Genomic DNA, 23,763 nt, shown 5'->3' with positions numbered 1-23,763 from the left:
GAGAAAATAATGAAGGGCCCTGAAAATTTAACAAAAAAACAACAACAGAATGATCAAGAATTGCAACATTTTGATGATTCACATTCAAGGAAATTTGGGTACTTGAAGGTTTCATCTCCATCTACAAGGACAATTAAGAAACCTCATTCCATGGCAACAAATGATGCAATTATGAGCAGCTACTATAAGTATTGCTCCCTTCCTAAGAAGATACGTGACCTCCTTTCTTTCACACTGTTCTTCGGTTTACCGGATGAGGATGAAGATGGCTTGATGTTTTCAAGTCCATATCAGCAGCAAAAGAAGAAAAGAATATCAAAAAATAGTAAAGAAGCCATTGGAAAAAGTGAAGAGTTTAATGTGCACGAACAAGGAAAGGAAGAAGAATCACTTGTTTGTAGTCTGCAGCCTACAAGTGATCACAATGAATGTGAAAATCAGTCATCATGTGGGAGTCCTAAAGAAGAAATAACTTTGGATTGAATGGAGATACATAGCACACCATTGGGTCATCATGTTGATCACAAAGTGGAAGAAATTACAATCTTGGATCAACCCATTAGAGGTGTTGAAAGTATGATTCCAAGGTTTGACACATATTCTGATTTTTGCCACAGCAGTTCTAATCATGAGGTAGCATCCATTTCACATGAAAGCAATGATGTTGTTGAGTCATCCTATGATGGTACTCGAGTTGAGAGTGTTACACATGAAGTATATATTGTGGATTCAAACCACAGAGGGCCTGAATTTGTTCACCATACTATGGAAGATGTCAAAAGCACACAAGGGTTGTGTGATGGGTGGTCACTAAGAGCTAAGAAGTCCAAGTTGCTTGCTGCCCAAGCAAGACAGCACTTGCAAGAGGTCAAGGAAAGATGCAATCAGTTTGATACTGCAAGAAGACAAAGAGAGTCATACATTAAATCATTATTTCTTCCAAGGAAAGAATGTATTCAAGTTGAGCATGCAAGGGAAGATCTTCTTGAGGTAAGAAAACAAGGAGGACATGTTGATGTGTATGAACAAGAGAAAAGGTATGTTTTAGGAAATTCAGTTTGGACTAGTTTGCATCATAAAGTTTATGACTTTCCTCATTTAGAGAGCCCTTTGAAGGCTCAAAACAATGATGATATTAGATACACCCTCAATGGACCAGCCACGAGTGATATATCCATTTTTGTGGAATGGAACATATTTGATTTCATTTCGGTTACTCATGCATCATCTTCAATGGAAGGACAATGGTTAAGATCATATGAAGCATTTTGTTTTAAAAAGCTGATCAAAGAGACTAAGAGGTTGCTTACTAAGAAGATCTTGCATTTTGATAATGTTTGGTTTGTTGTGCATACTACACCTTGGAATTTGCTAGTAATGGAAAACATATCAGTCATGGAGGTGATGGTATGGATTCGAAGATGGGACAGCAATCTTTTGACATCACATGAGCATGAATCCAAGCTAGATGGTGGTGACAAGAAATGTAGCATGGTAGACATTCATGAGAGAATAAATGAGCAAGAGGCAATAGTGGGAACTTCTACTTCCCAACAGCCTAATTTTATAACAGCAGTTAGAGAAGAACATAAATCAATTTGTATGTTGATGCCTCACCTTTATGATGTTGACACTTTGATTGAGTATAAGGATGTCATAGTTTCAAGACTTGATATGCTACAAGATTGGTGTGCCAAGACTATGCAAGTGAGCTCATGCATTGAAGTTTCCAAAGGTAATGAAAGAAAGGGCACAATCAGTCCTAAATCTCTGATTAAGGACAGCAGCGTTATACTCTTTCCTTTACATGAATTTGCAGCTCCTATTCATGGAGTAGTTAGTGAAATTGAGTTTTCAAACGTTGGCATACATGATGCATTGGCTAAGCATGGCTATTTTTATGATGCTTCTTCCGAGAGGATTGAATTTGTTTATTTTAGAACAGTAATAAATCAGTGCAAAGAAGTTCGTGACATACACCATTCCATACATAATGAGAAGCAAGACTTCGCCGATTCTGAGTTTATAGTTGATGTTGACAACGATATGAATGAGCACAATGATTTTATGGGTGTTACTCTTAGTGGATCAGCCACTCATGAATTACTTTTGGGTGTTAAGGAAGACATCTACATTGCAAATTTAATGTTTCCCCTAATTCTTATGACTGTACAACTGCTTATTGGTTGGCATTAGAGCCAAATGACATAGGTTATTTAGTGACAAGTGGTTGTACTACATGGCTGTTCACTATATTTTCAGAATTGTTTCTATCTACATCAGTTAATGGGTTGGATTGGAGTGTGTGGAGACACATTTACTTGATAGATAAGGTGTATGAGATGGGTTTCTTTCTTATGCATGGGTATACGGACATCATTGACGTCACTTTAGTAGTTGTTGGTCTAGTTTTCAGTATGTCAAACACCTTTGGACAGCAGGCTATGAAAGCAAACTTGGAAGGTACAAAATAAAGGTGGGTCTCATGTTGATGATTAACCCATCTCTTCGAGTGTCAATTTCCATTAGAATTCAACTTCACTGTGCATATGGCAGCCTTCTTTGGGGATTTTTGAGCAGATATATCAGGTTGAGGGCAGATTTTCTACAATTGGTTGCATGTCAAACCTTCTAGAGGTCATTCCCATCTATTTCCAACTCTATTTCAGTCAGCCGCTCCATTTTGGGAAGAAGGATTTCAAACCCTATAGTGTATTTAGGGTTTTAACATTAATTGGAGCTGATTTCTATATTTCTATTGGCTGGAAATTTACTTCAGACCTATAAGTTCATGTCAATGGTATGTACATTTCTCTTTTAAGCAAATGAAAGTTTCTTGATTATATTCCTTATGTGTTATGCATCTTGTTATATTAAATTAGCAATCTCTTACGTAATATTCAAGAATCTTGCACAAAACTTCACAACCAATCATAACAAAAACAAAAAAAATAGTCAAACCCCATCCAAATATACGTTGGCCAAAGACTTATCAGAAAATAGACATTGCACATAACCTCCTATAGTTTGGATCAGATTGGGTGAAAATTGGATTAGGGATCTTTCATCGCGCTGGAATGGCAGGTTAAGGATTGATAAAATCACATACTCTATGGCTTACATAGACTTCATCAACAAGCAGCAAGCAGAGGTGCTACGTTTTGAGACTTATCAAGTTGAATGGTTCGGGCAGTTGAGAGTTGTGGACAGCCATCGAGAGGGCATCCAGTTCAAAATGCATAATCCTCATATTCCTCCCAGCAAGGAATTGTTTCCTGTGTGCATAAAGTTTCAATAATATGTTCGAGTGGAGCGCAGAGCAAACTAGGATATCTGGAAAGATCACTTGGATAGAGAAATTGACTTTTTGGAGAAAGAGTCAACCTTCATAAAGGAACTTTTTCAAAAATAGTTATTTCTTCCCACCACTTAAGTGCTTTTGCAAATTTTGAGCTCCATGCAGGTGCACTTTTCTTTTTTTTTGTTGTTGTGTGTGTTGGGGGGGGGGGCAGCTTTATGATAGGTAGTTATTAGTTAGTTGGTGGTCGGTAAGGGGATATTTTCCTATTAAATGGGTATGGACAGCCACCTCTTAGAGGATGAATTTGGGTCATTCATCCAATTTTGGAAACCTATATAAAGGGATTGGAGTTCCCTTATTTTTGTAAGAAGTTATAGAATTGTTGCTGAAACTCTGTCAAAATTTATACAAAATTAATGGAAGTTAAAGCTGTTATAATTTTATGTGAGTTCAGTTATTAAATGTTGAATAAATAAATGTAAAAGCTCAGTATTCATGTTTAATAGATTGAAAATCTAGTTTCCCTTGAAGATTGCATCAGATTTTACATAGTTGTGCTCTATTAGCTGTCAAAGTTAGATCTAGTTTTTCAAAGGTTTTCATCTATTCACCTGAATATGCTATTTTAGATAAATTAGTTAGTTTCTTTCTTCCTCTATCTCCCCTTTTTTCCCTTTTTTAATCTGAAAGTTGAAGCCATAAACAGCATCATGACAAAGAATAATTTGATGAAGATAAGACTATAGAGTCTTAGGGAACTTGTAAAAACAAAGCTGATTTTATCTAACCACGTAAGTGCCCTTGTGTTTCTAGTAAAACACATTAAATCATTGAGCTATCCTGCTGTCATGACTCGACGATTGGAACGTTGAGGTTGTCCCCATTGATCAATTAGAACAACATTAGGGATTCCTTATTCAAGAGAGGATAGAACACTCAGCAAGAACATTCTACTCTGCATTGTTAGTTTTCGTGATCAGATTAACAATAATGAGCAAGAAATAATAATGCACAGTCACAAGAATCAAAGCACACAAATAGAAAGGGCACACAACACAAGTCTACTCTAGGAAAACCTCCCTCTTGGAGGAAAAACCCAACAACAACAGATCCTCAGATCTAATTATTCATTATGAATAAAATTGCAGTCTTACAACACTTATCTCAAGCTGAATGCATGTGCAGATATCTTCAGCTTCAAATGACCTTTTTGTAATCAGCATAACCGTGCCTTCTTCAGCATGAACAATAGATTTAAGTTCGCATCAATCAAAGCAGAGTCGCATCCCTAGATCAAGTATCTTCACACCAAAGGAGAGCAGATATATTTCGCATTGTTATTGTAGATTTGATTCGCATATCTGATAATTGTATCAAGATGCATTCTATGTAGCTTTTATATATGAGGATTGGTGCCTTATTGGGTCGGCCCTCGACCCAATAAGGCACCTTTTGGCGCTAAAGTCTTTGTACTTTTCCCACGTTATATGTGCAAGATAGGGTCGGCCCTATATCTCACTCCACGATTTATTTAGGTTCAGCCCTATCCTGGGCACTAAGGTAGATGCTACAATCTCACACATTTGACTTTGCTTGGCGTGTGGAAGAGAAAGGGCCCAGCCCTATTTACACACCTCCTTAATGAAGAAGGGCCCAGCCCTATAAGGATTCGGATGATGCCTTAAGGCAATCCGAATCCTTTTTATTTTCCTATCCTAGTTACATAAGAAAAAACACTCCCTCTTAAGTAGGGAGGAAAATAAATACATAGCCAAATTCTCATGGACAAACCCATCGCATGAACATTTACAAGGTTTAGGATTAGGGCCCAGCCCTGATAGTACAATCAATATACAATTTGTGACTTGATCACGCAATTACATTACAATGAACCTTTACATGATCTTCTCTTGCAACGCCTGCAGAGGATGAAGCCAATGCTTCATTACTTTACACTTTCCTGGGGACCTACAAGTAACACCATGATCTTTCATCATGCATATCCGTAGAGGATGACAGAGACCTTTCCATATGCACAGCTACAATAATTAATACTCAAAGATATATATAACCATACAACATAAATCATGCACAACCACAAAGGATACATAAGCTTCTTCACTGAGAAGAACAACCTGTCTTCTTGCACTTCATAGAGGGTGGAAAGAACTGCCACCTTGCACTCCACAGAGGGTGGACTCACCTTGCACTCCGCAAAGGGTGAGAGAGAATTGTCACCTTGCACTCAGCAGAGGGTGAGCGAGCACTGCCACCTTGCACTCCGCAGAGGGTGGATGATACACCCAATGTATCATGGTTAGTATCATCATAAATAAACATTTTGCAATAGACAAGGAATATACATTAGATATATATTATCAATTCCTCTATTAAACCATAATGATTAGAACCCAAGAATGAAATGAGATATTAAAAGATATCAAGACTCCCTCTAAAACCCTATCTAAATAAAGAATTCACAAACCTGATGATTCATTCTTACTTACGAAGTGGACCCATAGCATCTTAAAAGAGAGATGAAAGGTAGACTTTCATAATTAGTTCGATGACAAGATCTAATTGAGGTAGGGCTTCTCAGGTCATGCATGAATGCTTTCTTCAGAGAGTCATGATCTGAAAAACATTATCTTCAAGAGTAGACATTAGGTTACCTTAGAGACATGATATAGTAAAACAAAACACCAACCCTTACAAACCCTCAACACACAGATTCAGACATATAGATAGAAGACATTTACCTATACTCGGATCCTAACACACATCCATATATATACACTATCACTATTCAACCATGAAAACATCGAATATATAAGTGATAGCAAGTATATGATAGCAAAAATATATAAGAATGACAGCAAGTATCAAAATAAGTTAAGTTTTAAGGTAGCTTCAAATCACCTACAACTTCACTTACCTATCTCCCTTGAAATAAATTGATATTCATCACCTTTGAAGGTTCTACGATACTAAGAGGATGAGGAATCCATTGATGCAGATGAAGGACCTTGATTGTGCATGTAATCATCTGAAAACCCTAGCTGTCCCACAGAAGTCCAGGCTGTAAATCTGATCACTACACATGCAAACCTAAGCTTTGATACCATGTTAGTTTTCATGATCAGATTAACAATAATGAGCAGGAAATAATAATGCACAGTCACAAGAATCAAAGCACACAAATAGAAAGGGCACACAACGCAAGTCTACCTTGGGAAAACCTCCCTCTGGGAGGAAAAACCCAGCAACAACAGATCCTTAGATCTGATTATTCATTATGAATAAAATTGCAGTCTTACAACACTTATCTTAGGCTAAATACATGTGCAGATATCTTCAGCTTCAAATGACCTTTTTGTAATCAGCATAACCGTGCCTTCTTCGGCATGAACAATAGACTTAAGTTCACATCAATCAGAGCAGAGTTGCATCCATAGATCAAGTATCTTCACACCAAAGGAGAGCAGATATATTTCGCACTATTATTGCAGATCTGATTCGCATATCTGATAATTGTATCAAGATGCATTCTATGTAGCTTTTATATATGAGGATTGGTGCCTTATTGGGTCGGCCCTATATCTCACTCCGCGATTTATTTAGGTTCAACCCTATCCTGGGCGCTAAGGTAGATGGTACAATCTCACACGTTTGACCTTGCTTGGCGTGTGGAAGAGAAAGGGCCCAGCCCTATCCTAATTTGTAGGGCCCAGCCCTATGTGCCCTTTTACATAAATACATTAGATGGAGATAGGGCCCAGCCCTATTTACACACCTCCTTAATGAGGAAGGGCCCAGCCCTATTTACACGCCTCCTTAATGAAGAAGGGCTCGGCCCTATAAGTATTCGGATGATGCCTTAAGGCAATCCGAATCCTTTTTATTTTCCTAGCCTAGTTACATAAAAAAAAAACATGCGTTGACCGAAGGGAGTTGGTTATCCGACTTTAGCCACATCAACAGGACCTCTTCATCATGTATGCCCCTTTGGCAAGAGACACACCCTTTCCACCATTAGCACCCTTTGAAAGAGTGCAACTCTTCATTATTTCTGCCTCTTGAAAGGAACACAACCTTTCACATTCAGATCTGCACTTCTTATTTATATTAGATCTGCACTTCTGATTCCCCAAATTATCCCCTCAAATGAGGTTCTCTTCTCCCTTTTATATCTCATGTTTGAGGGAGAAACAACTTTTCATTTCATGTCTTTGACCATTCATTAACTTAATTAAAATTTAAATATATTTAATTGTATTCTTTTATTTTTTTATTTTTATTTTATTATTATCATTTATCATTAAATTGTATTTCAAAGTGGGGACATTACAGATGCAAATAGAAAAAGAGGATATTATGAAATTTTCTAGTAGAAGATTAGACTTTAGAATCATAGTTTTGGTGTCTGAAAAGGGGTCTTTTCCATTGCAATAAGATATAGTTTTGTATTAGGTCTAGTTGTCAATTCATGGGAAATATTAGAATTGTTAGTAAATCTTGTAGCAAGTTGTGTCTTGTTTTTGAATAAGTAGTTTTTTTTAGATCATTTATCTAATTATATGAGGAAATATGGAGTGATGTATGTTATATAAGTTCAATAAAATGTCAACAAGATTTTAAAGTGTAAATGTGTTTTTGTTTAAACTTTGTGTTTGGCTACAAGGATTGGCTGCCTTTCATTGGGTACATGATCCCTATCTACATCATATAAAGCAAAAGGCCACTAATAATGCATTTCTTGAAGTCATTTAAATCAGATTCAGGGCCAACTTTGAAAATCAAACATGTTATTCATTTGCTTGACCAACTATGAAAGAGAAGCATTTTATTTGATTTGTTGGCCGACATTCATAGAGAATCATGGATTTGAACTCATGTTTAAATCAATCCAAAATGTGGGAGGTGGTTATAAGAATTACTTGGCTGACATGTATAACTGTCATATTCTTGAAAGGAGGCTGATATGTTCAGAACAAATGTTTAAATTAATTATTTATGGTTGATCCATAATTTGTTTTTGGCACTAAAAGAGTCATATATACACTATATGAAAGAGTTTAAGAAAGACCGGTGATTCATTGTGAATGAGAGCAAGCAATCATCATTCACATGTGAGCACTAAAGAAAAAGGTTAAGGAATAGCAGTGATTGTATTCCACTAAGTACAGATTATGGATAAGGAGGCAATAGTTGATGATAAAGAGCAGAATTAATTATCATTAAGGAGCAGCAATCATGCTTTGCAAAGGCATTATTAGTTAATATAGAGCAATTATTATATCTATTACATGAGCAGCAATTTAGTTATGAGAATGCAGTGATCAAGATTACAAAGGGCAGCAATTCATAAAAGGTGGCAAAAGTCAATAAAGATATCTAATTAAAAGGCAGAAATAAGTGTTTAAAGGCAGCAATTAGCATTTAGAAATGATAACAAAAAGTCATGTTCATTCAAAAGGTCATCTCTATTCAAAGAGATGTCTCTCTTCATTAAAGGCATAAGATATAAATAGTGAATGTGGATTGTGAAAATATGAAGCGAGTTGAATAAATGTAATATCATTCTAGCAGATTTTGCAAGGAGAAGAATGATAGATGTGAAGATCAAATAAGTGGGAAGAAGCATATGTGTATGATATAAAAGGACGTATCATTTCCCCTCAATTGGTACACACCAATCCCCACTGCTAAGAACCAACTTAGAGAGAGACACCAATCTCTCCTTTAGGAAGCACCAACTCCTGAAACAAGGTTCCACTTACTTGAATTTTTCTTCATTGCAATTGATGGACAATTCAATCCCCTTTATAAGAATCTTAATCTCATATTTATGTCTTATATAAATGATATTCATATAACTCTTCATAACTTGATTCCAGTTTCTTTCATAAAATTGTTGTAAATCCCTTCACAGATTTGCTCCAAATTTCTTCACAAATCTAAACATTATTTTCCTACGTAACCCAAGGACATGTCCCTGGCCTGAAAACCCTCATCTTTGTCCTAGGGACATTCCGGGGACGTGGGGACAACCAAGGGACGTTCCCCCCCGTCCCCCAATTCATTGAAATAATTAGGAGACGTCTCAAAAACGAGGGGACATTGGCTCCAGCCATGGGGGGCATCCGTATGTTCCGGGGATAGACGGGTTAGTCCAGGACGTATGAACATCCCCCATGGCTGGGGCCATTTTTTAAAAATTAAAAACATTAAAAGTCCACTTATTTTAAAAACAAATTGGGTCTAATGTGAGCCCCGTGTGATTTTTTTGGGTCTAATTTTTTATTTAACATCTGACCATTTAAAAAGACTTTTATATAACATATAAACATTATAACATTGGATTTATTATTTCATTTTCACAGCTTCTATTGCATTCACAGGCTGCACTATCATACTAGCGATTTATTTTATCCTGCACTGCGATTTTTTTCACTGGTTCGGTTTGGAGTACTATGATTTTTTTCACAAGTTTCGGTCCTTTGGATCGTGGGCATCATACTTGAATGTTCGTGTTTCATACTCCAGTCTCCTCAAGAAAATACGTGAGCATCATATTGTAAATGTAAGTTTGTATATCGTTTGGGGACATGGAGTTTACTATTAGTTTTAATAATTTATTTTATATTTTCGTTTTGTGTCTATATTTACTATTTCGTGAGCATCAAACATTTGTGCCTAGAGCCAATTGTTGAAATGGATAGCTAGTTCGGATCATATTTTAATGTTGCCTTGTGGCAATTAAAATATTATCATATTGTAATAAGGTTAAGTGATTCATGTCTAATAGGGTTGGGCCCAAAATGCGATGTGTGGTTAAGCGATTCATGTCTAATAGGGCTGGGCCAAAAATGCAACGTGTGGTTAAGCGATTCATGTCTAATAGGGCTGGGCCCAAAAAGGAAAAGTGTTACATCTTGCAAGTTATGTAGGCCCCAAATTGGGCACCAAAAGTGCAAACTAAAATATGTAAAATATTGGCAATTTGGTTAAAGCCGACCTGGAAACCTTGAACATGAATCTTGTATATAAACAAGATTCATTCTACACTTCACACCATGAATAATCTTCATCAAGTGCTGTTAGCACTTATGCAAATTCAGTCAACGAACTTAGAGGAAGAAAGCAATATAAATCTTCATGTTGCTGCAAGTCTATCCGACCCTTGAGCGAATCCATTGGACAGCTTGTTGAGCAAGGTTGTGTTCTATCCTTCAACGATCTCCTTCTCCAAGTGGTGTTGATATTCTGCTCTCTCTGAAGATATACTACAACTGCATATACTTGGTTTAGTCTACCCTAGATTGGCACTACAATCAGATAAGTAATCTAATTCATGTAATCTGCTTATATATAAAGGAACTGATCTGAATCTTTGTTGCTGGGTTTTTCCTCCAAGAGGGAGGTTTTCCTAGGGTACTTGCGTCTTGTGTTGTGTACTTTATTAATTGTTTCTACTTATTCTCAATCTGATTATAATTTAAGTAACTAGATTAACATCTGATTGCCTCAAATCAACACCAATGACTTACAACGCTGGCTCTAGGTTAAGTCGTTGATCTGGAAATTTTGAAAATTCCCAAATCAGCGACTTAACCTAGAGCCAATGTTGAAAATTCAATTTTCAATTTTCTCAATCTCCCATGTTGTTTGGATTCAAGGACACTCTGCAAATAATCTGCGAGAGTTGGTTGAAGATAAAATTATAAATATTGCAATAAATATTAATTAGGGAATATTTATTATTTTTTCAATAGCTTCCACAGATCTTTCACCCACCAGGATATCGTGGAAACAATGAAATTTGAGACAAAAACCCATTGGTGCAGCAACAATGGGGTTCGGTCTTTCAGTTTCTAACTTTCTGCAATTTAAGTTAAACCACCAAATTGCTTCCCATATTTGATATTTTATTATTTAATTTATTAAATTATTTTCCATTTTTTTAATTTTGTTTTTTGTTTTTTTTTGTATTTTATCAATTTAAACTTGCATTCAAACTCAAAACAAATGAGCAACAATGGGGGTGACAATAGTAGTGACAATGATGTAGAAGTGGTTGGTGGAAATGCAAGTGAAAGTGCTGAGAGAAGTAGTGGGCAGCAACCTAGCATATTTAAATGCCCTTCAAAAATTATGGAAACATATGCAAAGGGCCCTTTTAATAACAACAAACCTCTTCTCCAATATGTTACACCTAGGGCTAGGGGTGAAAGGAAAAGAAATTCAGGAGGGAGTAGGGTGTGGGATTGTCATGTTTGCTTGACAAATTTTAGGAGCAGCTACACAAGGGTAAAATCTCATTTTTTGGGTGTTCCAAGCCGTGGGGTCAAAGCTTGTCCAAAACTAAAAGATGAGAGGATAGAGTGTCATAGATTGCATATGGAGGCTAAAATGGTGAAACAAGGTGTGGCAATACCAACACCTTTTGCATGTGCACAAACATTTGGGCCTATGACATCCACTATTAGTAGTATTAGTCAAGTTGAGACAAAAGGAAAAAAGAAGATGGGTAGTGAGAAGGGAGGGTCGGTAGAAGCTTTTTTTAATGCACAAGGACGTGAACCTACGAAGACATCCATTGGTAGATTCTTTTTTGCTAATGCCATCCCATTTCATTGGCATGTTCCTCTTCAAACAAATGGTCAAAGATATAGCCACTTTCCATCCCACATTCACACCCCCTGGAGATCATAAGCTACGGACTACTCTTAGACAAAGAGTATTCCAAGGTTAATGTGCTAGTGGAGGATATGAAACAAAATTGGACGAGGACTAGATGCTCTATTGTGATGGATGGGTGGACTGATGTTAGACATCAACCACTCATCAATATCATTATCACATGCCCTGTTGGTTCTTGTTTTTTGAAAGTCGTGGATTGTTCAGGGAAGCATATGGATGCAGAATTCCAGTTTAGCATTTTGAGGGATGCCATAGAAGAGGTTGGGGCTGCTATTGTTGTACAGGTGAACATTTTTTAGCACGTCTGTGCAAATCAGCCGGTTTGATGGTGGAGGGTGCTTACAAGCACATCTTTTGGACCCCATGTTGTGTTCATACATTGAACAATGCATTGAAAGACATAGGAAAAATAGATTGGATGAAGCAAGTGATCGCAAAAGCTAGAGAGATTCAAATGTTCATTTGAAACCACCACACCTCGCTCTCTTTAGATCATTTTCAAAGGAGTTCCTCAAACCCGTTGAAACAACGTATGCCACTTAATTTTGTATCAAACTTCCAATTTTTTATTTTAATGAACAATGAATATAGATATGCCACTTAAATTTTTTATTCTTTTAATGAATGTAGGTATGCCACTTCATCTTGTTGAAGAGCATGCTTGAGGTGCATGATCCTCTACAATTGATGGTGGTGAATCCTGAGTGGGCTAGATGGTGGGAATCAAACTCTACTGAAGGAAAATCTGCCAAACAAAAGATCCTTGATGACAATTGGTGGTCCGTTGTGAGGTAAGACATCACTAATTTTATTATTAAATTGCTAATTGTTTTAAAAATTAAATGTTAGATTGTTGATTTTCATATTCAAATATGTAAGCAATTAGATATGTTAATTTGATTGCTCACCTACATATTGTCTATTCATGCATTGTATGTGTTCATCAATTCAATTATATATATGTTGGTGTTGTCCCTTCACTAAGGGTCACCACTTTTGGTCCAATAATTATATTATTATATTATTGTATCATAATAATATAATATAAGATAATTATATTATATTATATTATATTATATAATCTCAATAATAATAATAATAATATAATTATTATGTCATAATAATTATATTGTCACAAATATTATCCCAATATAATAATTATCAAAGATGGACTACTCGCCAAAAACTCGGCAAGTAGCAAAAACTTGCCAAGTTTTTCGGCCAGGCGAGTAGATTTGACTTATACTCGCCCAAAAACTCCCGAAGTTTTTGGCGAGTTTTTGACTCGCCAAAAACTCGGCAAGTAGCAAAAACTTGCCAAGTTTGTCGACCAAGCAAGTAGATTTGACTTATACTCGCCCAAAAACTCCCCAAGTTTTTGGCGAGTTTTTGGCAAAAACTCGGCGAGTCCAAGTTAAAAACTCACCCATCTGCTTTCATGAAGCCGAAAACAACAGAAAGAGAAATCATTTTTTATTTTTTGATTGGATTTTGGGCTAAGAAGGGGGAAGTTGACTTGGAGTGACTTGCATGGTGATTTGGAGTGATTTTTGAGTGATTCCAAATGGATTTGAAGGGGATTTGAAAGGAAAATCAGATTCTCAGGTTAGTTAGTTTTTTTTCTATGCTTTTTTAAAAACAATTTGTTTATTTTTTGTTGCATTTAGATGGATTAGAAATGATTCCTAGGTAGTCTAAATCCTTTCTAAGTTATTTGCACAAGATTTAACACTAGATTTGACAAGTTTTGTTAAATTTTCCCAATTTTTTTGAAGAATCTAGTTTTCAAAACAAAATTCAAACTCTACTATGTTTTTTTTTAAAACTTTGAATGATGTCTAAATTTATTTAAACTAATGTAGATAGTTTGCTAAATTGTTTAACTAAAATGTTAAAAAAAAAAATCACTTTGTATGTGTAGGTTAAGTAAGCATTAATCATGGCAAGGGAGCAATGGCCACTAGATCCATGCCCATTTGGATATATAGGCACCCGTCCTAGAGCTGCTAGAGATGGGGCATGGAGGTATGCCTATGAGGGACCCAATCCTGGGTCAGTTATATGCATAAAGTGTGAAAAAATACTTCTTGGAGGCATCAACCGCCTCAAATACCACCTTGCAGGAATAGACAAGCATGATGCTAGAGTATGCCCTGGGACCAATGAAGAAATAAAAAGACAAATGAATGCCCTACTTGCAGTTGGGGAAGAAAAGAAATTGCAAAGGGAGAGAGCAAAGCTAGCCATGAGATCAAGCCATAGCTGAATCTCAAGGTGTTTATGTTGACATTGAAGAGGAACAAGAAGCACTTGAGGGCATAGTGGGCTCTCGGCATGGCCCACGTATCCGCAAACCCACCACCACCTCGCTCATCGCTTTTGCTTCCTCTAGTAGAGTACCTGGCACTGTTCCACGTCCATCATCACGATCAAGATCCATAGGTGCTTATTTTGTGCCCAGGAACACACCTGGAGCACAACCATCATTAGAGGCCATTGGATGGAATAAGGAGGTACATGAGAAAACCGACATTGCAGCAGCTGATTTTTGGTACTTCAACAACATTCCATTCAATGTGGCGGACAATCCTTATTGGTTGAATTTGGTGACTACTATGACAGTTTCAAGAAAGGGGTACAAGGCCCCTTCTCGCAAGGATATGAGTGGGAGGTTAGTAAATTACTACAAAGTCCACTTGATTTCATTTTTAATTATTTTTAGATTTCTTGTTTATTAAATCAAAATTGTGTACTAAGACCTAATTTCACTTTGCTCTTACAGGTTGCTCACAAATGCAGTTGCTAGGGCAAGAGAAGTGATGGAGGATCAAAAAATTGAATGGGCAAATTATGGCTGCACCATTCTTTCTAATGGGTGGACAGATGGCAAGAACCGCACCATTATCAATTTTTTGGTTGCTTGCAAGGACAATGTAGTGTTCTTGAAATCCGTTGATGCCTCCAGCTAGGTGAAAAATGCAAAAACATTGGCTGGAATGTTGGAGCATGTCATCATGAAGGTGGGGGTAGAGAATGTGGTGAAAATCATCACTAATAATGCAACAGCATATGTGTCAGCAAGTAGAATCCTTTTAAATTATCACCTTTAGGCATTAGCAATATTTTCATTTGTTGTGGATTTGTTTTACTTGGTTGCATATTTCTTAAGAATAAATCTTTCTTTTGCAGGAAGAATCCTCCAAGAGAGGCACCCCACTCTTTTTTGGACACCTTGTGCAACACATGTCCTTGACCTTCTTTTGGAGGACATAGGAAAACTTGAGTGGGTGACTCCAGTTGTGGAAGATGCAAGGAGGATCACCAAATATATTTACAATCACCCTTGGGTCCTAAATTTGATGAGACAGCACACCCAACGGAAAGATTTGGTGAGAGCTGGTGTCACAAGGTTTGCAACGATTTTCTTGACGTTACAAAGCCTTCTTGCTGCATTGACTTCTTTGAAACAAATGTTTGTGAGTGGAGAATGGCTTAACTCACCTTCTTCAAAGAAGCCTAAAGGAGAGTTTGTTGCATGCATAGTCTTCGACAACCAATTTGCACAAAGTGCTACAGAGATCGTGAAGGTTGTTACTTCAAAACTTTAATTTTTAAATTTTAATTATTCTTGATTCAAGTCTCTCATTACTAATTTGTAACTTCATTATTTTAACTTTTTGTAATTTGTATTTTTCAATTGTAGGTATCAGAGCCCTTGGTTCGAGTTCTTCGCTTGGTGGATGGGGATAAAACCCCAATGGGATATCTTTATGAGGCCATGGATATGGCCAAGGAGTCTATCAAAAATTACAACAAGGGGGATAGACTCAAATTTGATCCCATTTGGGAAATTGTTGATAGAAGGTGGAACAATCAACTCCACCAACCCATTCATGCAACAGGGTACTTCCTCAACCCTCGTTTTAGGTTCGGGGGTTCTTACTCAAATCTGAATGGAGAGGTCATGGAGGGCCTCAGTACATGCATTGAGAGGATGGTACCCGATGTTGAGGAGAGAGACCTCATTGTGAGTGAGCTCCAAAATTATGAGGGAGGAAGGGGTAAGCTATTCTCTTTAGAGCTGGCTAGGAGAGGAAGAACCACTCAAACCCCAGGTATAACATTTGCCATTTGGATTTTGGGATCTAAAAAGATTGATAAATTATGTTTTCTCTTTTCTCTTTGCTTTCTAACTTTTACATTTTACTTATTTTGTAGATGCTTGGTGGCAAAATTGGGGTGGAAACACCCCACATCTCAAAAAATTTGCCCTCAGAGTCTTATGTCAGCCTTGCAGTTCATCCAATTGTGAGCGCAATTGGAGCTTGTTTGAAGCAATCCACATGAAGAAGAGGAGCAAGTTAGCGCAGAAACGGCTCAATGACCTTGTCTACGTGCAATATAATCTTCGATTGGGCGTAAGGAAAGTAGAGGAACTAGAAGGTGGTCCAATTGACTTGGATGATATAGATCCTTATAGTGGTTGGACATCACAGGAACAGCCTCCATTGTTTTTTGACATTGACATCACTGATTTGGAGAGGCAAGCTATGGAGGAGGAGGGGGGTGGATTTGGTTTCACGCTGGACGACATTGAGGAGGAAGAGGATGAGGATGAGGATTCATTGCCAGTGTCAGAAGCAAGTGGAGACATAGCTTCATCCAGGATGGAGGATGAGCCAACCATACCGAGCGAGGAGGCACAGTCACGCCCATAGCAGACTTATATGACTAGACCGTCTAGTTCTCCCTCTCCCCAAGTTTTTGCTAGAGCTGGGAAGAGGAAGTTGTAATTGTAATTTGTAATGATGTATTTACTTTTGGTTTTACAAAAACTATTTACTATATTGCTTTCAGGCTTCCAGCCATCAGCATTCCTCATGAGGATGCGATTTTGTAGACACTTTGCATTTAAATATATCTAGAATCAACTTGTTTCTTTTGTGTTATCATTTATTGACTCATTGGATGCATCTTCTCATTAAATTTTGCAAAAAAAATGCATTTTTAATTAAATTTAAGCATGTTTTTAAGTAGCCGAGTTTTTCGCCGAGTTTATCTCGAGTTTTTTTCCCAAGGGCTTGGCGAGTCGAGCTGAGTCGCGAGTAGTCCAACTATGATCATTATAATGCCTATCAAATATAATTATTATATCACAATAATTATCACAACCTTTATGTTATCTATGTCAGCCTGTAGGAATATGATCAACACTTCATCTTCCTCAAACTGGAAGTGATAACCGACGCTGCCAATCTCCAACACTCCCTCTCAGCTAGGGAGGATACTCCCAAATGCACAAAACATATCACCTCATAGTGATGTTGACCACAATGGCTACATCCATATGTGGAAAGGAAAGATATCACCTTGATATCAACCATCATGACTCATCCATAGATATCACCTCACGTGATATCAACCATTATAGCTTATCCACGGATATCACCTCACGTGACATCCACCATAGATATCTCCTCATGTAATATCCACCATTATGGCTTATCCATAGATATCACTTCACATGATATCCACCAGTAAGGTATATCTAAAGATATTACTACATGGCATGTCCACGGATTTCACGTCACATGAAATCCACCATGAATATCTCTTTATGTAATATCCACCATTATGGCTTATCCATGGATATCACGTCTCATGATATCCACCATTATGGCATATCCATATATATTACTACTAGAGATATAAACCATTATGACATATCCATAGATATCACGTCCCATGCTATCCATCATAATGGTATGATCAATCAATATCGTAAGATCGTCACCTTACGATAATGATCAGATGTACAAGTGTTCAGTATTGAGAGATCATCACCTCACAATAATGTTCACAAGGGCTCATCAAGCATTGAACCAAAATTGTCATGGAGTCACACACATGACATCCACCACGAACCATATCAGGGGGTGTCAATAAGAGCTTTCTCCTTAAGTCTCTCTCAAAGAGAAATGCAATCACAAGAGTTTACACTTTAAAACATCTTTTGAAAAGAAGAATAAATTAGCGAATAGCATACCTTTCCACCATGTCTCTAACATAGTGATACTTGATCTCCACATGCTGTGACCTTTCATGAAATATTAGGGTTGGAGTCTGCATCAATCTTGGTGTATTCCAAGCTCACCAAGTATTCATCTATCCAGGAATATCATGACTTCCAGCCTACATAAATGGGACTCCATCTCATGAATCATAATCTTTTGATTGATCACTAGAGAAACCATCTTGGCATGGTCCACTCCCTCTGAACCAATATAAACAAGATCCTCGGATATCAAAAGAAGAACATCCTCTTAGTTGCTCCCTCTGTTACAGAAGCATCCCTTGTTCACATGGTCCCATTCATGGAAGATATCTTGCTTTAGGAGACTCTACTGTCATAAGATCAAGTGATGTCCACCATTGATCTACTATCATAAGATCACGCCCTAGGCAAGAATATGATCATCTTGGGATTTAGAACAAAATCCCCTTTCAGTATGCTCCCTCTCACTAAGAGAGCCCTCTTGTCTCAATCTTAAGAATTATGAGCAACAAAGAAATAAATCTCTAAACAAGACATCCAGGCGCATTTACCATTGTCCTTGATATCATAGTTGCCACTGCCACGGCCACTGACCTTGACTACGCGTCTACAGTTCAAGATTTCAGGTTTTTTCACAAACGATGTACTCTTCATTGCAAATCAATTCAACACTTTCATTGGCACTAAATTCAACAATTTATTCACTTGGTCCACAAAGTTCGCCAATGTCAAGGGCAACGATATGCACTTGGTCCATAATGACTATAATATTAGTCAAATCTAATTCTTTGTTACTCATCGTCTCCTTGTCAATGCCCCCACTGGTTATGGGCTGATGTTGATTGTCAATCAGAGCAATCAATGCCTGCTTGTCACCGCCGCCATCAATTATGTCGTCCATCATCGTCTCTTGGTTGCTGCCCCCACCAGTTCTAGGTTGGCCCTCATTGACAGTAATATTTTTACCGTCTAACTCTTTGTTGTTCATAGCCTCAACGACGGCCATCATTGCCTCCTCATCGCTGAAGGTCACAAAGCCGAACCCAGACCTTCCAGTTTCACGGTCATCTAAAATCTTGCACTCAAGGATCTGGCCAAACCGACTGAAAGCGTCACGAAGGTTGTGATCATCGGTGGCCCGAGCAAGCGTTGCGATAGCACTCGAGGTCACAGAATGGAGACTAGCAATGAGGCGATGAGCCAGAGGCTTAACCGTTTAATGGATATTGCCCACCCACGCTCGAGTATGCTATCCATCCTTGACTTGTGCATTTATCAATGTTGGTGCATACGAGCCGTATTCATGAAGACTCGCCCAAAATAAAAGTCACGGAGGCTACGTTAAACTCCCAATCTTCAACAGATACATTCTTCATGTCAAAAAACAAGGCAATGACGACATTCCTAGATGAGCTCAGCCCTAGTGAATACAAGCGCTATTCATCTATTATTGGAATATATGCATCATCACAACACCAACAAGAAGTATCGACCGATAACACAATCCCAGATGGAATGAATATGGAAGTTACTTACTTTTCTTCTCTAAACACCCCCAATAAATGTAGCGATGCCAGTAATAGGAGAGATGAGCCATCTCTGTGAATATATTACAAATGTGAAGGCAACAACAATAATGGAGAACCTCCAGAATTTGTAAACTCCCATTCACGAATGAAATAACCCATATCCATACTGATAATGAAACTTACAAATGTCCCCAACAAGATCATTAACTCTGTCTAATATCGGGTCATCCTTCTACGATACTAGGTTGCTTGACCATGTGGTGTTTCATCCAAGCATGGTCAAGATTTCTAAGCGTTTTCGTTTTCCAGTGTGCCTTCAAACACTTCGCCCATCCATGATGCTCACATCTACTGCTAGCTTTCTTCCGACCAAGGTTTAGACAAATACATGCCTGCCAACAAGAGATAATAGTTTCCATAAACCTTGCACTCCCAAGGCTTCTGTTTTGTTTGTTTTCTTCCGTTGTTGTGAAGGAAACTTACATCTCTGATCAAATTTCACAACCTACTCTGATACCATGTTGAATTTTGATGATCAAATATGTAAGCAATTAGATATGTTAATTTGGTTGCTCACCTACATATTGTCTATTCATGCATTGTATGTGTTCATCAATTCAATTATATATATGTTGGTGGTGTCCCTTCACTAAGGGTCACCACTTTTGGTCCAATAATTATATTATGTTATTATATAACATAATTATATTATTATATTATTGTATCATAATAATATAATATAATCTTCAATAATATAAGATAATTATATTATTATATTATATAATCTCAATAATAATAATAATAATATTAATATAATTATTATGTCATAATAATTATATTATCACAAATATTATCCCAATATAATAATTATAATGCCTATCAATATAATTATTATATCACAATAATTATCGCAACCTTTATGTTATCTATGTCAGCCTGTAGGAATCTGATCAACACTTCATCTTCCTCAAACTAGAAGTGATAACCAACGCTGCCAATCTCCAACAAATAGACAATCTAGACTTGAAAGCCCTTCCAAAACAACTATAATATAACACGCATATTTTTTTAATTAAAAATGTAAGAAAGTATAGATATCAAGGCATATAGACAAATGAAAGAAAACCTAAAATTTGACCTCTAGTTCTCATGCCTTCCACAACTATCTAATAGTTGTTGACTCGCTATAACGCAAACTCCTTTAAGCCAAGCTCAACTATTCAGACTTACAATCGCCGCCTCAACACATATTGCTAAGCTAACATGAATCATTCTTGATAGTGTCAAACTCATTCCACAATTCCCACAATATTGCACAGAATTGCTCATCACTAAATAAGATAGAAGATCTCAACTTTGCAACAACAAATGTCCACATTGACCAGCGAATTCAACACAAGCAACTATCAACACCCGCAAACAACATGCAAAGACTTAACCCTCTTTTCAAATATAGTTTACTGAAAAAACATTATTCCCTTTACCGCGTGAATTGTAGAGCAAATTGCAATAATGGTTTTTAAAGGTTATTATTAAGTTTGCTGACTTTTGAACTTCAAGCATTAAATTTGGCAAAACATAGGTTTCAACTATATAATTCTAATCGATTTTGGAGTCTCGATTTCAAGTGTCGTTAATAGTATATCCTATGTTATAATGCTTTCATGGAAAAAAGATATACAAATGAGTTGCAATCTCGATTTACAGCATCCAGCATCATTTCAGTCTCCCTTCTATTGAAAAGATTCTTCCTCAAGGTACAAAAATGTTGTTTCCCATGCATTGAGTAAAATTGGTTTTGCTGAAATATAAATATTAGCTGAATTTGAGACAAACAACATCTCGGTATCCTTCCAATAAGTGCCCCAAATCCAACTTACTGTCACCATCTGTAGTTCTAGTTCAAGGAATTAATTAAATTAATTCTACCCTTCAACTCGCAAATGTAATCTTGCTGTGGAGTTTAAGCATTCATAAATGACATAATCTAATAAACAGAATGCTCTATAAAGGAGAACTCTATCATAATACAAGAATCACATACAACCAAGTTCATTAGATAGCAGCATGTTTAACAGATTTCCAGTAAAAGTGGCCAAAACAACCCAAGTCTTGTTAGGAGTTTTGTATAATATACGAATTATTTAGTAATCATCTCGCAACCATCTAACCACGAGCTTTCAGTCACTCTAGCTCCAAAGTTGGGCACTCTAGCTCCATTTTATAGAAAAAATGGCAATCTTCAGTTAGAGTGTGCTGTTGCAATGGCAAAGAGATTATTTTTAAACTCGTGACTCTGTAAACTTAAGTAGCTTACAACCGTTATGGGTTTAATGCAAATCAGGATTTTAAGAAGTATTGGAATTCTGCAAGACGTATTTTCAAGCACCATCCACCAAGGAGACCAGACTTGACGCTGCGGGATGCAATCCAACCAAACAGACCATTAAAAAGCTACAAACTTCCCGTTTTTCATACTTCAACAGTCAACCGGAAATCATACAAATTTTAAAACACATGTCCCAGCTTATTGTCTTTATACTGCCAAATAACAAATTTGAACTATAACCAAGGGTTCCAGCCAAGCCGCCTATCACATTAACTTGTTTTCATTGGCAAACTGCCCTCAACAATTTTTAAGAAAAGATCATTATCTGGCTTCAAGTATTAGTATACTTAAGTCTCACTGAATACTGTTGAATTGAACAAAGAAATTGCTTGTAAGAGAGCTGTGCTCAATCTCTCCAGTGGAGCACAACAAGAGAACAAGTTAAAAAGAGAGAAAACGAAAGGATGAGTTAAGGGTAAAAAGAGAGGAAAACCCTAGGATGAGGCACAATACAAGAACAAGTGAAGGGTTAGTTTGGGGAGAGATCCCTGGGCAGTAGTATTTAGATTAAAGACGGAAACTCGGAAGATAAAAATTTGAAAACAAAATGATGGATTAAGAAGAAAAACAAGTGAAGCCCAGGGGTACAAGTCAAATACCTGCTTATACTTCTTCTGCCTCTTTCCATCAGCAGTCTCGATGATGAATTCGGTAGAGAAAATATTAGTGAGCTTGGCACCGTAACCATTCCTTCCACCAGTGGTCTTCTTGACATTGTCATCGTAATTGCTTGAGGTAAGCAGATGGCCAAAGATAAGCTCGGGCACATAGACGCCCTCTTGCTGATGAATCTCCACAGGGATACCATCGCCATTATTGTAGATGCTGATCCTCCTATCCTCCTCGCTGATCTCCACTTTGACGGAATTCATTTTGGGGTCCCTCTCCTTGTTATCGGCAGCGTTTACCAGAATCTCATCGAAGATCTTGTACAGCCCTGGCACATACTCAATTTCTTTGCGCACCATGGCTCCATTCTCATACACCCACAGTGTTTGTCTGTGCTTCTCGATAGACCCCACATAAGTGTCGGGTCGGAGCAAGATGTGCTCCAGCTGACTCTTTTTCTGGTATGTTTCTTCAATACTCTTGCCATTGCCACTGCCGGTGCCTGTAAAATCCACACAAGTTAAAAATCTTGAGATTCCTGGGGAAAATTAAATGCCAGAGAAACCTTTAAATTTCTGGGGAAAAAGTAAAGAATGGAGAAACCTTGAAACCAATGACTTACCGATATTATCATTGTTGCTGTTGCAGGGCTGCAATGGGCGTCTCTGCTTCGCCTTATTTTCTTTCTCCATTCTTGTCTCCTCTTCTCTCTCTCCCCCTTCTTTCTGTTTCTCCTCTGCGCTGCAATCAAAACATAGTGTTGATGGGCGGGTAAAGAGCGGGGGTGAGTATATACCGTTGTACTACTTTAAATTTCAAATTTGAAATGGACGGCCTGGATCGCATCTTGAACTTTTGTATAGGAATAGAAGAAAGAGCGTCCAATTCAATCCAACTTAATTTCTCATTGCAAGGTTTAAATGGACATTTATGTAATAACTAATATAAGGTAGTGTCTTTTTACTAAGAATTGGGTAGTATATGGGTCAATCTAAAGTGTAAAATATTTCAAATGGTGTTGTATTAAATGATAAACTTTAATTTATTTTTATACATTTAAAATCATTATTTAATAAATATATTTGAACATTAATTGTTACACAAGTATTTACATATTTAATATCAAATAATAAGTTTCTTGAATAAATTTATTTTGTCAATTATCATTAGATATTTA

At 37.2% G+C, this 23,763-nt stretch overlaps 1 protein-coding gene across 1 annotated transcript in view; it reads right to left on the bottom strand.

The window, feature by feature from the left end:
* LOC131031232 (DNA topoisomerase 2) overlaps positions 1–23,366 on the bottom strand; it is a 48,095-nt gene extending 24,729 nt beyond the window's left edge. The window contains exons 1-2 of the mRNA XM_057962280.2: positions 23,209–23,366; positions 22,577–23,088 (exon numbers count right to left, since the gene is read on the bottom strand). Of these exons, the coding sequence (XP_057818263.2) occupies positions 22,577–23,088; positions 23,209–23,278 (582 nt within the window). The 5' untranslated portion in view covers positions 23,279–23,366. The remainder of the gene's footprint in view (positions 1–22,576; positions 23,089–23,208) is intronic.
* Between the last annotated feature and the right edge of the window lie 397 nt (positions 23,367–23,763).

This window comes from Cryptomeria japonica, chromosome 4 (genome assembly GCF_030272615.1).
Source record: "Cryptomeria japonica chromosome 4, Sugi_1.0, whole genome shotgun sequence".
In the NCBI taxonomy this organism is placed as follows: domain Eukaryota; kingdom Viridiplantae; phylum Streptophyta; class Pinopsida; order Cupressales; family Cupressaceae; genus Cryptomeria; species Cryptomeria japonica.
Note: the sequence above shows the minus strand (reverse complement) of the source record. Positions and strands in the feature narration are given on the sequence as shown.